This window comes from Trematomus bernacchii, unplaced genomic scaffold (assembly GCF_902827165.1).
Source record: "Trematomus bernacchii unplaced genomic scaffold, fTreBer1.1, whole genome shotgun sequence".
Lineage (NCBI taxonomy): Eukaryota > Metazoa > Chordata > Actinopteri > Perciformes > Nototheniidae > Trematomus > Trematomus bernacchii.
The window spans coordinates 536,532-549,888 of record NW_022987691.1 but is presented as its reverse complement, the minus strand read 5'-3'; the positions used below and the strand labels follow the sequence as shown (position 1 = coordinate 549,888).

The 13,357-nt window shown below is 38.6% G+C and overlaps 2 protein-coding genes across 2 annotated transcripts in view; both read right to left on the bottom strand.

Moving 5' to 3' along the window:
- The window catches only part of vps37ba (VPS37B subunit of ESCRT-I a), a 36,223-nt gene extending 31,662 nt beyond the window's left edge, over positions 1-4,561 (bottom strand). The window contains exon 1 of the mRNA XM_034138314.1: positions 4,387-4,561. Within this exon, the coding sequence (XP_033994205.1) occupies positions 4,387-4,491 (105 nt within the window). The 5' untranslated portion in view covers positions 4,492-4,561. The remainder of the gene's footprint in view (positions 1-4,386) is intronic.
- Positions 4,562-8,207: 3,646 nt separating this feature from the next.
- Positions 8,208-13,357, bottom strand: part of LOC117489105 (immunoglobulin superfamily member 1-like) — an 18,783-nt gene continuing 13,633 nt past the window's right edge. The window contains exons 2-3 of the mRNA XM_034138346.1: positions 10,460-10,777; positions 8,208-8,908 (exon numbers count right to left, since the gene is read on the bottom strand). Of these exons, the coding sequence (XP_033994237.1) occupies positions 8,868-8,908; positions 10,460-10,777 (359 nt within the window). The 3' untranslated portion in view covers positions 8,208-8,867. The remainder of the gene's footprint in view (positions 8,909-10,459; positions 10,778-13,357) is intronic.

Below are 13,357 nucleotides of genomic sequence, written 5' to 3'. Positions count from 1 at the left end.
GTGGAATAGAGGTGTTGTTAAACTGCCTTAAAGACTGATTACTCCTAGTAACTATACTGTTAGTTAATAAAGGTTTAAATTAGGGATGGGAATTTGAAAGCAAATGTATATTCGACCCCCAAAAAAACGGTTAACCGATTAACCGAAATGTACATATCCTATAGAAAACATTTTTGGGGGAAAAATGTTTTCAAAGAGAAAAAACATTTTTTGAATTTTTTTAAATAAATACATGTTAAAATAATTATAGAAACCAAGTCGAATTTGTCAAATGTATTGAACTGGTGATCACAGTTTGAACCGTTGACAGCTAGAGGCCTGCAGCTTTCATGCTTAAAACATAACTTGGTTTTTAAATGAAAGAGGGATCATACACGAACAACATCACGGGTTAGGGCAGTGGTTCTCAAACTTTTTCTGTCAGACCCCCCATTTGAAAGGAAAAAAAAAGTCCCCCCCCCCCCATGAATATGTGTCCCCGGTGTTCCAGGGAACTCACCAAGTGTCAGAAAACACAACCCTCTCTATTTTCCTCCATACCCAAATCTCTAAAAAAGGGGCTGCAACGGATCTGATAAAAACTGATCCAGATTTGAACACTGTCCTGACGTCAGGACGGTGGCGCTACGGCTATTGGGCCAACTCCACCAATCAGGAGGAGACAGCCACGGCCATTGCCGTTCGAAAGCGCTGGAGACGCTGTAGTACATATGCCAGGCCAGTAGATGGTGCTGTTCTCACTGAATCTGCCCTTGCTAAAACAGAGCTAAAAAATGTCAAATTGAGCAAAATGAGGCATGGCTAAAATGCATGATCTGTTTGGTATTTTGAAAAAAGAAAAGTATAAATATGCCTTATATAGGTATGGTCCTACACTATATTATTCAAATATAGCATGATAGGTCCACTTTAACATTTATTAAAATACAACAAAATATGAACGTGAGCATTCCTTTAATAAAAATCACTTTGCTTGAACAGTGATAATAAAACAATGCTCCATAAGTCTGTGTGCTCAAAAAAATAAATACATAATACAATTGTGCAATCCCTTTGCTAGAACAATAAGTTATAATACTTTGCCACTTTGCAATCTGTGCAAACAAATGAAAAGAAAGAAAATGCTGATATTTGGCAAAGTGTGTCTTATCATCAGTGTCTGCAATGAGCCTGTGTTGCACTGCAGACTTCTTCAGAACGGGGTTGCAGGCTCAGTGGCGGCGCCAGAGATTTATTTTGGGGGTGCTGTGGCGTAGCTTGACGTTTCATAGAGGGTGCTCAAACATTTAGGATTCCCCATTAAGGTACCGCGCGCTACAGTTGAACTTGTGCACTTTGAGAGCAACATGAAGAGATCTATGGATACCTCTCTCAACACCATATGAAACAGAACTGTAAACAGATTTACTTTTTCTTTATGGATATTTTACAAATCACCATTTTAAACTTTATTCTTGTTTTTCTGTCATATAGTATTTCAAACCTGTTTTTCATTTATTTTCTTATTTTTTTTATAACTATAATGATCATATGAACGTGTGCCTCGGAATTAAATTAAATTTGTGTTTTTTTGTAGTAAATGTGTTTTTTTGTAGTATTTAGTGTTTTTTTGTAGTAAATGTGTTTTTTTGTAGTATTTCGTGTCTTTTTGTAGTAAATTTGTGTTTTTTTGTATTTAGTGTATTTTTGTAGTAAATTTGTGTTTTTTTGTAGTATTTAGTGTCTTTTTGTGTGAATATATAATAATGTGTCTTTATTAAGCAGCAATGGATGAGACATCACTGTAGTTATAAACACACGAGTAATACTTGTGATTCCTGGTTAATAATTCATATTTACAGATAACAGAGTTAAGTTATGTTTTCCTCGCTCTACGCTCTTCATTTGAGTTTATCGTGAGGTTGAATTTAGGCCAAAGCTTACAATGTCAATACTTTCTCAAAATGACCCAGCATTCATAAAGCCATTTAAAAGCAGTTTTGTAAAGACAGAAATACTGAATAAAAACAAGCTTTAGTATTCATGAGGTGCCTCTGTGTGACATCCTGTGTCATCGTGTTTCATTTCTGTGTAATCATTTTGAATATCGTTTTAGTAATTTAGTGTCACTTTGTGGTCAGTTTGAGCCTTCTTGAGTTTATTTATCTGTGATTTTGTGATTATCTGTATTCATTTTTGACTGTTTGTAGTAAATGATTGTCTTTTTAAGAGTACTTTAGTGTCTTTTGGTAGTAAGTGTCTATATGTAGTCATCTAGTGTGTCTTTGTAGTCATTTATGGCGCATTTCCACTACAGCCGGAGCTCGCTTTAAGTGTGCCGAGCCCGGCCCGTTTTTGGTTGCGTTTCCACTTGGCGTAGTACCGGCTAGCGGGTACTATTTCACCGTTTTTCTGGCCCCATAAAATCGAGGTTCTTTCCGGGCCAACAACCAGGCTGAGTCGGGCTGAATATGTTAAACTAGTGAGAGGCAAGGGGGCTACAACTACAACAAGATGGACATATTTGACCGTGATTTAATTGTAATACACGTTTCAAAATGATGAAGTAACAACATACTGATACCGGTTAGTAAAAACCATGAATTAATGCTTTGACAAGTCTGCAGACAGACGGCAGGCGAAAAACCTTTTAAAATGCGTGTTTTCTAAATGGAGATCGGCTAAGCTAACGCAGTATATGCTCCGACCGTCCACACTCACAACAACGGCCTACAGACATAAATAAAGCAGCGACTGTATTCGCCATGACACAGGCAGTCTGTGGTTTGTACTTGTTTAACTTTTGTCCAGTTTCTGAACAGATATGAGGAGCTGTGAGCTCTGAGTGCTAACAGCTAACGGCTGTGTTGTTTTTCTGGGGTTCTCATTGAAGATGACGTCACGGCTCCGCCTACACTGCGTTACTATAGATACTACCCCAGTTCCTAAACTGTAATGGAAATGCAGCATAAAGTGAGCCAGTCCTAACGAGGCCTAGCCATACCGAGTGAGGCCGAGCGAGGCCCTGTATTGGAAATGCACCATAAGTGTGTCTTTGTAGTAATTTAGTGTCTCTTTGTAGCATTTAATGTCTATGTGTAGTAACTGAGTGTCTTTTGGTAGTAACTGAGTGTCTTTTTGTGGTAATTAACTGTCTTTTGGTAGTGTTAAGTGTATTTTTCTTGTAATTTTGAGATTCTTTGTCGTATTTAGTGACTGTTTGTATAATTTAGTCTCTATTCAAGGTTCAAGGTTCAAGGTTCTTTATTGTCAATCTGACATAGCTACAGAGTAATTATGCAGTTGAAAATCTTATGTCACAGGCTTCTCCAACAATGCAACATAATAACATAACATAATAACAATAAGAGCATGAGCAATACAAAAATAATAATAGTTATAAAAATGAAATAAAGTTATGATGTGGAATAGTGCAGTATGAGTCTATATACAAGTTATTGGAATGATATATATATATATATATATATATATATATATATATATATATATATGTGTGTTATTCATGGTAATTGAACACCTTCTTGTAGCAGATTTGGATTATCAGTGTCTGGTTTTGAGTCTTTGTATTCAATGTGTGTCTCTTTGTAGTATTTAATGTCTCTATGTAGTAATTTGGTGTCTCTTTAAAGTAATTGACTGTCTTTTGGTAGTATTAAGTGTATTTTTCTTGTAATTTAGTGTTTCTTTGTCGTATTTAGTGACTGTTTGTATCATTTTGTGTCTATTCGTGGTAATTGAACACCTTCTTGTAGCAGATTTGGATTATCAGTGTCTGGTTTTGAGTCTTTGTATTCAATGCGTGTCTCTTTGTAGTAACTAAGTGTCTATTTGTAGTGTTTAGTGTCTATTTGTAGTGTTTAGTGTCTATTTGTGGTAATTTTGTGTCTGTTTGAACTAATGTAGTGTCTTTTTGCAGTATGTTGGCGTCTGTTCGTAGTAATTAACTGTCTATTGGTAGTATTTTGTGTATTTTTTTGTAATTTAGTGTTTCTTTGTCGTATTTAGTGACTGTTTGAATCATGTTGTCTCTATTTGTGGTAATTGTACACCTTGTTGTAGCAGATTTGTGATTATTAGTCTCTGGTTTTGTCTCTTTGTATTCAATTGCTGTCTCTTTTATAGTAATGTAGTATCTCTTCATAGTGTGTCTTTGTATCGTCCCAAGGTGAACGATGTCTCACACATGTTACATTTCTCTCATCACACACATCCTCTCAGTTAATCTCACCCTCAATGTAAACCGAAGCAGCCATTTCCGTGTGTGCATGTGTGTGTGTGTGTGTGCGTGTGTGTGTGTGTGTGTGTGTGTGTGTGTGTTTGCGTGTGTGTGTTTGCGTGTGTGTGTGTGTGTGCGAGAGACCCAACAAAGAGAGATGAAACACGAACCTCCTCCATGTCCTGCACCATGTCGCTGAGCTTCTCGTCGTCCTCCAGGACTTCGTTGAGTTGGCTCATCGTGTAGGAACTGAACTTTTCGTTAAAACTCGACATTTCACGTCCTGTTTGTTTCTGTGCTTCAGATCCAGTGACAGCTGACTGAGCTCCACTCACCGGAAGTAGCGCCGCGGCGGTGCGTTCACGGGCTGTCGGACACGGCGCGATTTACCTACAGTCGCGAAATATGGTCGAAACTAAGACATCGTTTAAATAAAATGTCATTATTAATAGTGATTTAGAGTCTCTTTGTGTGGACTTGTATTGGTTTGTCTGTTTGAAGTAAATTAGGGTCTCTTTGGAGTCATTTAGTGTCTTTTGGTAGTATATTAGTCGTGTCTCTTTCTAGTATATTAGTGTCTCTTTGTGTGTACTTGCATTTGTTTTTGTCTGTTTGTAGTCATTAAGTGTCTCGTTGTAGTATTTAGTGTCTTTTTGTAGTATTTTGTGTTTCTATTTGTAGTATTAAGTGCCTTTTATGGTGAGATGGCACCTTGTAGCAGTTTTGTGTCTATCTGTGGTTTTTGGTGACACTTTGTGGTCAGTTTGAGCCTTCTTCTTCTTGTGTTTCTTTCTCTGTGATTTTGTGAGTACTATTCGTTTTTGTCTGTAAAAGTAAACCATTTACCTCTGAACTGTAGTGGAGTAGAAGTATGAAGTAGCAAGAAATTAAAGTACAAGTAACTACATTATACTAAAGCACAGTACTTGAGTAAATGTACTTAGTTACTTTACACCTCTGAAATTAACTGTACAAAAAAAGCAAATCGACAGCGCCCCCGTGTGTTTGTGTCGAGTACTGCTTAGTCTTTGGAGCTGAAATATTAAAACACATTTTCTTTAATGTCGTTCAAACATTTTGGAATGATTTTTAGAACTGATTAACATATTCTGAAATATGATCAAGTGTTAAATCAGACTTTAGTTCCACCTGGAGTAAATCCACAAGCTACCCTGCAGTATACAAAGTCATTCAAACTAGCTGCACCTTTACCAGCTTTGAGAACACTTTCATGATCAATCATTATAAAACATATCATATATATTATTCTGAAATGGACCAATCTGCACAATGACTACTTTTACTGTCGCTACTTTCACTATATTTTGATGAGAATACTTTTCTACTTTTACTTGAGGAACATTTTGAATGCAGTACTTTTACTGAAACAGAGTATTCCTACACTCTGGTACTTCTACTTTTACTCAAGTACAAGATCTGAGTACTTCTACTTTTACTCAAGTACAAGATCTGAGTACTTCGACTTCTACTAGAGTACAATACCTGAGTACTTTTACTTTTACTCAAGTACAAGATCTGAGTACTTCTACTTTTACTGTAACAGAGTATTCCTACCTAAAATGATTGGTTGTGCTTTTTACAGTACTACAGCTTCCACAGATGAAAGTTTTTTATGGATTTTTTGTCAAAGCACTTCAGATATTCATTGCTATCGGGATGTTAAGAGCATTCCATGGAATATAACAAAAAGTGTATCTCGAGCCGGTTTCTCAAACTTACCTACCCCACCTTTAACGTTTGTATGCTAAATGCAACACTGGAATCAAGCAAATATTAATATGTTTGCATGACATTAGTTATTTATATTTTGCTATCACTTAATTATACGTTTAATACATTTAAGTCAAGCTAAGGTACATGTGATGGTAGCTAGTTAGTGCTCTTACCTGTGAGGCTTCCTCCAAACAGCATTATAACCAGACTGTATCATTAAAACTATAAGTACCAGTTCTAGATCCTTGACTTTAGACAAACAATTCAAAAGACAAAATGTATTTAAAGACCAATCTTTATTTGAAGGTGCCTCTTAACCTGGGATATTAGTTATACAGTAATAGTATTGACAATCTAAAAAAACTGAGCAACTCAACAGTCAACTTTATATTTCTTATTGTCTAAAGCATTTATTATTTTCATTTTTCCCCTCTCATATTCAGTGTGGACGGATTGAGACAGCGTGGTGTCCAGAGAGCTGCAGAGACTTCAGGGAGAAACCTCCGTGTGATGGACGTCCAGTCTGTTGGTTTGGAGAGGACTGAGGGTCTTTCCTCAGCGAGGAGGACCAGGCCTGATGGAGGAGCCCATGCATAGCTGATACCACCTGATCAGGCCTAGTCTGTCACTTTATTTGACTAAATGTGTTTACTTATACATTTAATAGGTTTACACCTTCTGTCCATATGTGCTTTTTATTTAAAACATGTTTGATTAACTTTTGGTTCAGATTTCAATAAATTGAATTTGTATTTGCACTCCTTTTGTCCATTATTCTTACTGAAAATGTTAGATTACACATTCACATCTGACTGAAGATTGGCCCCATTTATTTGCGTTGCAAACTCTGCGGTACAAGGTACATGTTATGAAGCTCATAAAGAAATAGAGATTCAAAATAGAAATAATCAGCTGATGGAGTGTAGATGTGGAAATAGGGGCATCCGATCAGCTGACTTCACAATAAAAGTAGTTTCTTAGTGAATGTCCTGTACTGGTCTTAACATCTCATAACATCAATGTATTTTATTATCAAAATAATATTTAACTGTTATTAAAACGTAGTGCAACTGTAGAAGCTTGCTCTGTTGTCTCACTGAAAGAATCACTTTCACCACGTTTTTTACAGACAATATTGAGAGATAAATAGTTCTCACACAGAAACAAAGCAAACACATCATTTCCCAACCAGGAGAAACACTTTTGAAATCAGCTCACTCTCAGAGTTTCATGGATTATTAAAGAAGTTTTATTATTTTTTTGGTACATAGCAAATGACAGCATTTATTACAGTGATGTTGAACATCGTCATGGTTTCTGGAGGATTCTGCTGTGTTCAGAATTTAAGACGATTTGCTTCATCGTAATCTCATGGAAACCAAATCGGTCAAAACTCTTCATTATAGAATCAAGTAGAATTTGTGATGCAAGATTTAAGCAAAATCATGAGAAATCTTCAAATACAACATTTGTTAAAAAAAGCCACATCTAAAAACCTTAATTGGCGAAAGCTAAATTCTTCAGAAATGCAAAAAACAACAAAATCAATCAAAATTCTTATGAAGCAAAAACATTTCTCGGTTCCAAAATCACAACACTTGTTTACGGACAATGTTAACATTTTAAGTACGAAATAATTAGTCTCCTGAATTTGGGAAAATCCTAAATCACAAAAATAATCTGAATTCTTTGAAAAAAGTGAAATTCTAAAGAAATTAAAATGTTTCATAAAAGTCCAAAAAGTAATGATTACATATTATTGATCATCTTGTGAAATAAGTTCAATCCTCAATAATACAAAAACAAGCACATCTTGATCACATAACAAAGCACATTACCTTTTAAAAAGGACACTTCTACAAAATTATGTACATTTTTAATTACAACATGTTAGTATTTAATATCTTATGAATTTGGGAATGCTCTCCAATCGGTGGAGTTCTTCAAAACAGCTAAATTACTACAACATACAGACAATACCATAAGAAATGATATAACGTAAGAAAAATCCTGAATGATTGAAAATGATTACAAACTGAGCTCAGTATATGTGAAATAAGAACATTAAAGAAAAGTTACAATTTTATACATTTTGGCAAATTACAAATATAATCGGATTTCTCGGAAAAGCTTCTTTTTTTTTACAAACAATCTCTTCAGACCAAAATCAAGCTACATTCTTCTGAAATCACATTTTTCAATAAAACATCAGCATTGTTTTGAAATAAGAAGTGTTTGGACTATTTACTTTTGATCAATTCCTATTTGTATATTGATCAGCTAAATCTGGTCCTGCTGCTGAAATGACCCATGTGACCCACAAGGGGATCAAATATCCTATCTCGCTGATCAGATGAATTGTTGTGAAAAACGTAACATTTTAAAAACTGTACTTTTTCTTATTTGTTGATTGAATATAAAAAAAAAACTTGTTGTGCTCGAGGTCTACAAATCCAACACTAGGTGGCGCTGTAACGCGTTCCTCCTGTTATCTCAGGAATCACTACATTAGATTCAAACACTGGGTATTGTAACACTGTTTCTAGAGGATATTTGAACATTAATATATGGCATTAATTGGCCAACTTAGTTCCTGAGCGGCCTGGGTTGGTGTGTCTGTGGTTTCAAACTGCACCGACTGCATTGACTTTTCATAATAAAACTAACTTGAGATGTGTTTTAAAGATCTTCATCTTCAGTGGGAACCAATGGGCTTGGAGCTGACAGGAAGTCAGGAAACATGAGGCACTCACACATTGCTGGTGACTTTCAGAGTGAAAGCTATATTTTCTAACGTTGGATAAAAGCTCTAAGAGCTGATAAACCCATGTGTGTGAGAGGAGCTCCTTGGAGCTGCTACTCTGCTCCCTGAGCTCCTTCCTCTTCAGCAGGAACACCCAGGTCATCATAATCCAGCTCAATGTCCTCCTGTCGGCTCGGCCTCCGCCCCCTGGTGGCCTGGAGAGACATGACAGCACACAGTGAGACTTCCTGCATCACTCCTGTTCAATAACACACACTGGGTGTTTCTCAATCTCGAGTAAAGCTGCTTCAGAGCCACTACTTCAAGCATACTACGTCATCGAGTGCCGCCAAAGTACTGTTCCAATCTCCAGCATACTTGGAAATCTACCGAGCCCGGCGTACTCCGTTTGGAGAAATATCGAGGCTGCACATGAGTAGACTCCGCGGTCTTAAAATCCCCACAATGCTTTGCGCACGGACCAATTTCCCCAAATCTGTGGCGGAAGATGTAAGGCGGGGCCTCTCATATGACCCACACCTGCACACTTGCTAGCGTGTTACACTCTTCGTTTTCCGAATGCCAGGAAGTATTCTTGACTCGCTTCTGAAGCAAGATGCTCGGCAGACATGTGCTACCAAGCAAGCGTACTCGCGATTGAGAAACACCCACTGTTTCATTCAGTCAGTGGTGGAACAACAACAACATGTTTCAGTACCTCATCATTCAGTCAGTGGTGGAACAACAACATGTTTCAGTCCCTTATCATTCAGTCAGTGGAACAACAACATGTTTCAGTACCTCATCATTCAGTCAGTGGTGGAACAACAACATGTTTCAGTACCTCATCATTCAGTCAGTGGAACAACAACATGTTTCAGTACCTCATCATTCAGTCAGTGGAACAACAACATGTTTCAGTCCCTTATCATTCAGTCAGTGGAACAACAACATGTTTCAGTACCTCATCATTCAGTCAGTGGAACAACAACATGTTTCAGTACCTCATCATTCAGTCAGTGGAACAACAACATGTTTCAGTACCTCATCATTCAGTCAGTGGTGGAACAACAACATGTTTCAGTACCTCATCATTCAGTCAGTGGAACAACAACATGTTTCAGTACCTCATCATTCAGTCAGTGGTGGAACAACAACATGTTTCAGTACCTCATCATTCAGTCAGTGGAACAACAACATGTTTCAGTCCCTCATCATTCAGTCAGTGGAACAACAACAACATGTTTCCGTACCTTACAGTAGAAGTAAAGGCCGATGGTCACCAGCAGCTGAATCAGTGGCAGGACGACGGCTCGGATGATAAAAGGTTTTGGATCTGATCGAACACCTGGACAGAATCACATCAAGAGTCAGCAAACACACAGAGACCTGAACCCACTTCAGCATGGAGACTCCTCTCTACAGTTATATTACAATAAACTACATCTTCTTAAGATCTTCATTCAACCCCAACCCTTTTCCCTGTTCATACCAGACAGTAGGACTGTAGGGAGAAGCTGCTAGCTGTATCTGTTAAACACTCAGTACTCATGGCAATACTCCAATGTAAAGTACAGCTGACTGGAGAATGTGTGTTCTGGATTCATGTCTTCACGGTTCATTGCACTTATTGTACGTTGCTCTGGAAAGCTACATGTGATGTAAGGGTGTGACTGCTTCAGGGCTCACAGTAAAACACTCAGTCCTCACCAGCGTTCTCCTGGGGAGCATCACGCTCTGTCCTACAGTAAACTCTAACAGCTCACCTGTGACGGTGACGGAGAGCAGACGGCTCTCAGAGGAGAAGTCCTGAGAAAAAGCAGAGACGTGATAAACACAGCTGTAGTTTCCCTGGTGGGCGGGCTCTGCAGCCGGGAACAGGAAGTGGGCAGAGTGATTGACAGCTGGCTGGGTGTAGTTGTGAGTGGAGGAGCTGAGCAGGAAGGAGCCTCCTGGGTACTGAGGCTGGATGGAGCAACTGATGGTGAAGGTGGAGCCTCTGAACACCTGGAACCCCTGCTGCTGGGCCCCGGAGACCCCATACATGGAGGAGGACACAGAGATGTTGGGCTGAAACAGCTTATCTGGAGAGAGAGAGAGAGAGAGAGAGAGAGAGAGAGAGAGAGAGAGAGAGAGAGAGAGAGAGAGAGAGAGAGAGAGAGAGAGAGAGAGAGAGAGAGAGAGAGAGAGAGATAGACAGAGACAGAGACAGAGAGAGAAAATAGTAGTAATCAGTACAATAGAGTGGCGAAGTCACGCCCATCTACTTCCGCCCTATGGGACCTTATTTCGGAAAAATTATGCATTGAAGTCAATGGGGAGAGAAAACTTATCTTTCGATCCCGTTTGAATTGTGCCATGAATTACACATATGATGTTTGTCAATCTTAAAAAATAATTTCCATGTCAAAAAAGTCACAGTTTGTCGTAAAACTGTTGAAATATAAGACTATGAAAAATACGTAACTAGAAAGACTACAAATCCCAGAGTCGCGTAAGTGATGTCACAATTGTTTTCCTCCACTAAGAGATAGCTAAGATCAGCGCCATATAGATATAATCTATCTATATGGCGCTGGCTAAGATAAGATAACTTTCACAAGATGCCTGTGTGCTTAGTACCAGGTTGTTATCATACCAGCAATGGGTCTTGCTCGTTCTTTCGCTTCCCGTCTGATGAAAGGACCAGGAGTGTCTGGATCAAGCTAGCTAGTAGCTAGCACGTTAGTTAGCATTACAGCCTTGTCATTTTTATCAGCCTTAACATGAAGTAACATTAAGTAACCCAAAATGTTAAACAGTAAGAGTAGTAGTCATATTTCGTGAACCCTTTGAATAGTACTGTCACCGGTGTGATCATTCTATAATACACAATTTAAGCCCGGGGGAGAAATGCTAACGCTAACGCTAGCGATCTTCTCTACTTCATGCTATCTGCACAAATGGTTGACATTAAACATTAAAACGACCAGGCAGTTCAGAGAGAATCAAAGGAAGGCAGGCAGGCAGCTTTGCATGACATTCTTCAGGACGTGTTTCATTGTGGTGATAGTGAGGGTGAGGGTCAGGGTGAGGGTCAGGGTGAGGGTCAGGGTGAGAGGGTGATAGTGAGGGTAGTCAATCGTTTTGTTGACAAGACAGTAGTGACGGCCATCTTGGTGACGTGTGTTGTTGACCAGAGATGTAGTTCATTGAGCGTTTCACACAAACAAATGTGTTACTTCACAGTTTTACCACACATTTTTTTTTTTTTACTTGCAAAATTATCTTTTAAATTGACAAACATCATATGTGTAATTCGTGGCACAATTCAAACGGGATCGAAAGATAATCTTTCTCTCTCCATTGACTTCAATACATAATTTTTCCGAAATAAGGTCCCATGGAGGTCCACCGGAAGGGGAGGGACTTCACCACTCTATAGTAATTGTAGTGAAAATAGTACATTGTGTTTTTATGTTCTGGTGGTCACGAGTGTTTTCTAACAACATATAACATTGGGTTGTGTGTGTGTGTGTGTGTGTTGTGTGTGTGTGTGTGTGTGTGTGTGTGTGTGTGTGTGGTGTGTGTGTGTGTGTGTGTGTGTGCGTGTGCGTGCGTGCGTGTGTGTGTGTGTGTGTGTGTGTGTGTGTGAGGGTTAGGGCTCTGATGTAGGTGCAGGGTGGGAGGGACATTATGGGTGGAGGAAGAAAAAAAAGAAGGGGGATAAATTATTTCTTCTTTTTAAATAAACTAGCAAAGATTACATTTTTAACCCCATATTAACACCAAAGGATCAAATTATTATTACCTACCTATACAACTTCAAAAGACCCACTTAAATGTCATATGACCTTATATTACCATAAAAGAGTCACTAAGTAATATTTACCCCTTATTAAAGAACATTACCTTATAGAGGGCATTCCAACCCCAACAGGTGACCGAAACAAGTCATACTATCATCAATGACTATAATAGCTTCCTAGGGGGACACTACAACAGGTGAAAACATCAAAGGGGTCATAGTCTTATCACCCCCTATTGAGCAATATCCTTATGAGGGGCTATACAACAATAAAAAACAGCTAAACAAGTCATACTATCAGCATGAACTATATCTGGTTTTATCATTCACAAATAATGACCTACTAAGACACTCCGGCTGGTGCCCCACGAGGACGAAAACGGGTTGTATCCGCATATTTACTATATATACTACTAAGACACTCTTAACAGGTTTCACATCAAAGGGGCAATAAAGTCTTATCACCCCCTATTGAGCAACATCCTTTATGAGGAGGAAATAAAACACTAAACATACAAGTCATAAAAGATAAGAGGGTCAAAGGTCAGATGTCAGAGTGACAGGTGCCACATCAAAGGGATTTGGAGGCGGGGCTAAGGTTTATGAGGGTCATAAAGCACTCTCTTATCAGGTACTTAATCTCATTTGGACACATACTGTGGTCTTATAACTACTGACACACACACACACGCACACACACACACACACACACACACACACACACACACACACACACACACACACACACACACACACACACACACACACACACACACACACCACACACTTTACCAGGTCATATTAAAACAGGTACGGGTCAGTTAGTTAAAGTCTGAGAGAGAGAGAGAGAGAGAGAGAGAGAGAGAGAGAGAGCGAG